At 40.2% G+C, this 4,782-nt stretch overlaps 1 protein-coding gene across 1 annotated transcript in view; it reads right to left on the reverse strand.

Moving 5' to 3' along the window:
• MCM10 (minichromosome maintenance complex component 10) overlaps positions 1–4,782 on the reverse strand; it is a 39,248-nt gene that overhangs the window by 29,437 nt on the left and 5,029 nt on the right. The window contains 3 exon segments of the mRNA XM_008587839.1: positions 2,093–2,270; positions 3,944–4,081; positions 4,226–4,330. Of these exon segments, the coding sequence (XP_008586061.1) occupies positions 2,093–2,270; positions 3,944–4,081; positions 4,226–4,330 (421 nt within the window).

Consider the following 4,782-nt stretch of genomic DNA (forward strand, 5'->3'; position numbering starts at 1 on the left):
GGTGTTGCTCCCGCGCCTCGCTCAGCCAGTGAGCGGGAACCGGTCTGTATGTGGGATCCGAACCCTCGGCGGGAGCGCCGCCACACTTCCCAAGCGGCGCACTATAGCAGTGCGCCACCGGGCCGGCCCTAAATAAGATAATTTTTAAAGCTAGGTTTGCTTTTCCTTGGATATAGAACTGGGGCTTATGAGAACACAAGAGAGATTACAAAATCTTTAAGCTCTTATAAATTTGAATACGTTATATTATTCTTTAAAAAACTTTATTTTATTAGAAAACCATGAATATTAATAAATATTTAAATTTCACCAGTTCTGCAACAATTTCACAGGTTCTATTTCTAATCAAATATTTTTAAGCCAATATTTTCACATAACAAAGGCTTTTTTTTTTCAAAGATGACCGGTAAGGGGATCTTAAGCCTTGACTTGGTGTTATCAGCACCACACTCTCCCAAGTGAGCCACAACAAAGGCTTTTGAATCAAGCTTCAATTAATATATTCTTTTTCCTAATGACTGGCCAAAAATTGGTAAATTTTCAAATTGTTTTTCTCTAATAGAATATTAATATCCATTCCATCTTTGATCATATTATATATCTACAAAGAAAAACATGCTTCTTCACTATTTCAGAAGTCTTCTGGAAGAGAAAACCCCAGAGCTAAGTCTGAACAATGAGGAACACTCAGGAGGCAAACCACTGACTTTGGTGGAGAAATTCTTTTCTTTGCCTGATTTCTGAGAATTAATAAGTTACCATCAGGGGATCTCTATGGGTATTTCCTTATAAATATTTTTAGGGCCTGAGGTTCACACATACAAATTACAAAGAGGTTCAAGCAACTCTGTATTCCTTTAGTACTATTAGCCCCTCAAAGCTTTAGGTGAGCTGTTTAAACTCTTTCTACCTCCATTTGTTTCACATGCACAGTACATGCTCATCAGCAGTATCTTTCACTGCTTATAGGAAATTTCAAAGAACCATGGCTGGAGCAGGCAGTATCACCTCAGGAGGGGCACATTAACCTTGAATGGAACCCTGCAGCTCCGTCAGTGAGAACCACAGCTTCTACTGCTGCATACCCTCCCCCAGAACTCTGTCTCAGATGTAATTAAGATATTAAGGACAGTACACTTTCTTGGAGAATACCGAGTCTTTACTATACACTTCTATTCCACGCTGGCAACCACTTGCTCTTTCCTGCTTAAACATATATCATTTAAGAGCTTAGAAATTTTAGTTGTTGGCTGATGTTAAGACTGGCAAGGTTTAGGAGTTTTAGAGGGTTGCATTTGGTGCCTCAGATGGACTAGACTAAAGCAACCCAATCTCATAGTAAGGATTACTGGTCTGCCCTGGGCTGAAACAGAAGGAGTAATGGAGACATAATGGAGTAGTGGTAAGAGTACAGAAGATTTAAAACTCCAGGACTTGAATATGGCTAAAAAACTGAATTGAGCCTGGAATTTACTCTTAAATTCTGACCTTAAATTTTCACAAAACAGATCCAAAGAATATAGATTTGCCCTAAAAGTTTATTTGAAAGAAAAGCAGCACAGCTATTTTTCTTAAAATCAATTATATGAAGATACTATTATCTTGGTTAAACTAAATCTTTATATATTTAGTAGTCTAAATTAGACCTCAATAAAGACAAAAAAAAAACCCCTCTAAAGTCTACATCTGTTTCCATCTGTCAATTTCTAATTATATGTTATTTGTCCATTTCTTTTTTAAAGATGTATCTTTTTTATTCACTATATAAAAAAAAGTCTTTTTTGTTTGTTTGTTTAGCAGCAGCTGGCCAGTATGGGGATCCAAACCCTTGACCTTGGTGGTATCAGTACCACACTCTCCCAAGTGAGCTAACCAGCCAGCCCTCTTGAAACAGCTTATATGCATCTGCACTGAGTCAAACTCTGGGCTACAGCTAGTCTCACTGCCAAGTTTTGTCCAGTTCAAGAGCTGCTGGTGTCTTGTGGATCTGCTGTACAGACACACTACTTCTAAAAGACTGAGACTTCTGAGAGGAGAAAGAGCCACTGGGAGGAGGACATCAATGAATGAGAGGGCTGGGACAGCTGCTGACCTGAGCCGCAGGCCGGAGAAGGCTTCCACAGACACAGAGACCATTGGAGCCTTTTCCCCAGAGCTCCCTGGGGTTCCTGCTCTCTGATCTCTAGTCATCCCACTAGGTTTGTTCCCAGGAATAGTTCGGAGTGGTTGGGAGGGTGCACTTGTTATCCTTGAAGACGAGTTTTTGGGCTCTGGAAAATTAACATAAAAATCGAGTGAAAATAAATCCACACTGACATTTACACAATTTGCTTTTCCAGAATTGTTTCTTTTTAAATCAACACATGCAATAGTGAAGGCTTGAGAGAACAAAGGAAGGACACAAGAAAATTTCTGTCCTACCCTCAAAATCTCTGCAGTGCAGTCCAATAGAACTTTCATCGATGATGGAAATGTTTTATATTGGTGCTGTCCATTACGCTACTGATCACTTAAAATGTGACCAGTGCTTCTAAGGAAATAAATTTCTAACTTAATTTAATCTAATTTAAATAGCCACACAAGGTTAGTGGCTACTGCATTAGACAGTACAGCTCTAAAACACTGTTCTATATGCAATGACGTTTATTGAGTATTCACCATACATAGAGCACTGGAGTAGATTCCAAAAGGGAGTGAAAGCCCTCCTTCAGGAATGAATAATTAGTGGAGATTTGCGTACGGATTAAATTCTGCCTTAAGAAAATCCAAAGCTAGTTCCCCTTTCTGTTCTTCTTTCTTTCTTGTTTCATTTCATTCCATCCCATTTTATTTACAGTGCGGGGGGAATTAGGGGGACCAGGATATTCTACTGACTACTGTTTGCATTAAATATCCCAGATGTGGTTACTTTTCATATTTTAGAGTGTTTGATGATGCTCCTGAAGATCAGAGAGCTTAGGTATTCTCCTTAACAAAACATCACTCTCTCTTACGTAAGATTGTGCTATATACCCTGAAAGGGACTTTGTATCCCTGTTCCCAAGCTAGGGGCGGGCCAGGGCAACCCTGGAACTTTAGAACCTAGAAACCATGCCCATGCCCCACCCCCTCAAAACCAAACTTTGGACACTGCCTAATGAAACACCTCAGTAATGCCAAAGGTTAAGGGGACGGACACTATTCATAAATGGATACACTGAATATAGAATTTGTTGTCAAAGTAATATGAACAATCAGAGGCTGTGGCTTTTCTTTACTACTATGTCATAGGCCAAAGCTATTGATCGAAAAGGACCTTTTTGAACACATGTGGCCAAGAAAATCCTACTTCCTCTAAGCTATGTTATTTCCAGACCATTTTGTTTTAGGTCTTCCAAAGAATAATCACTTTGGGCCAACAAAGGCAATACAACAAAACCAATACATGGGGCTCATCAATCCTTTTCATTTTTGTTTTGTGTGTATATGCATGTGTGCTGAAATAGGAGTTTATTTGAGTACCATTTTATACTCCTGGCAAATAAGTCTTTTCTGAAGAACGAACACTTTGGTTTAACACAATCCAGCTTCAAATAAAACTTGACCACTTTAAAAGGGAATATGTGCCTTAATCTCACAATCCTGAAGATTTAAATTGCCAGATTTCCAGCACAAGAACTCAATCCAGTGGTTATACTTACTACGGGCCAAGTAAAACTCTAAGACTATAGAGTTAAAAAACTCAACCTGTTAAGTACTTAGGAAATGCCTGCTCTGTACTGGATTTCCTAAGCACTTTGAGACATAGGAGAAGAGCACAAAATATATGACTCCCATTCCCAAGAAACTTACTCTTCTCAATGGAGAAATAAGACAGACCAAAATACAATACACGCACACATGCATGACAGCGCCAAGATGTATTTTAAACAGAGCCAGAGAAGTGAGGCCTCAAGTACCACACCTGCAGGTGAAGCCTTTGGTGTCCGGGCCACCCGCTTAGTCCTTGGTAAGGCAGGAACATCAAGCTCTGCAGAAAAGCACGACGACTCCTGAGTTCTCTGAACTTTCTTCTCCTTAAGAGGGGGCCGTGGAGACTTATCTACTTGATTAAAAGTCAAAGAAGTTAGTAAAGCCAATTTAGAAAGGGGTTCAAAGGCTGTTTTGCCTAGAGCTGGATGCAGAAGCAATGTTATGATTTCTTAACAGAAATGCATACTAATACCAGAATTACAAATCTCATTACCAGGCGACTTATGCAGAAGGGCTGGACTTGCAGTCTGTTTAATCGTCACTATTTTTAACTGCTCTTGTAAGGACTTCATTTGCTCTTGCAATTTTCTTAATTCGTCTAGGAAAGAAAAATATATTAATTTAAAAAACCAGGTTGGGGAAAATGCTATACAGAACAAAAATGTTGGCAATATTTTTGTTGTCCATTCCCCACCCCAAAACCTTGAGACCCATAATATAATCACATACCTAAAGGTCACAATTAACTTTTGTACTTTAAAGAGGTCCCTTAGAGGGCCGGCCCGGTGGCGCACTGGATAGTGCGCTGCTTGGGAAGCGCGGCGGCGCTCCCGTCCGAGGGTTCGGATCCCACATACAGACCGGCTCCTGCTCACTGGCTGAGCGAGGCGTGGGAGCAACACCAAGGCTTGCGATCCCATTGCCGGTCCCCGGTCCGGTACGGGGGCAACACTGAGGGTTGCGATCCGTTGCCGGACACGGAAAAAAGACAAAAGACAAAAGACAAAAAAAAAAAAAAAAAATAGGTCCCTTAGAGAAATATTTTATTTC

This window comes from Galeopterus variegatus, unplaced genomic scaffold (assembly GCF_000696425.1).
Source record: "Galeopterus variegatus unplaced genomic scaffold, G_variegatus-3.0.2 Scaffold4565, whole genome shotgun sequence".
Classification (NCBI taxonomy): Eukaryota; Metazoa; Chordata; class Mammalia; order Dermoptera; family Cynocephalidae; genus Galeopterus; species Galeopterus variegatus.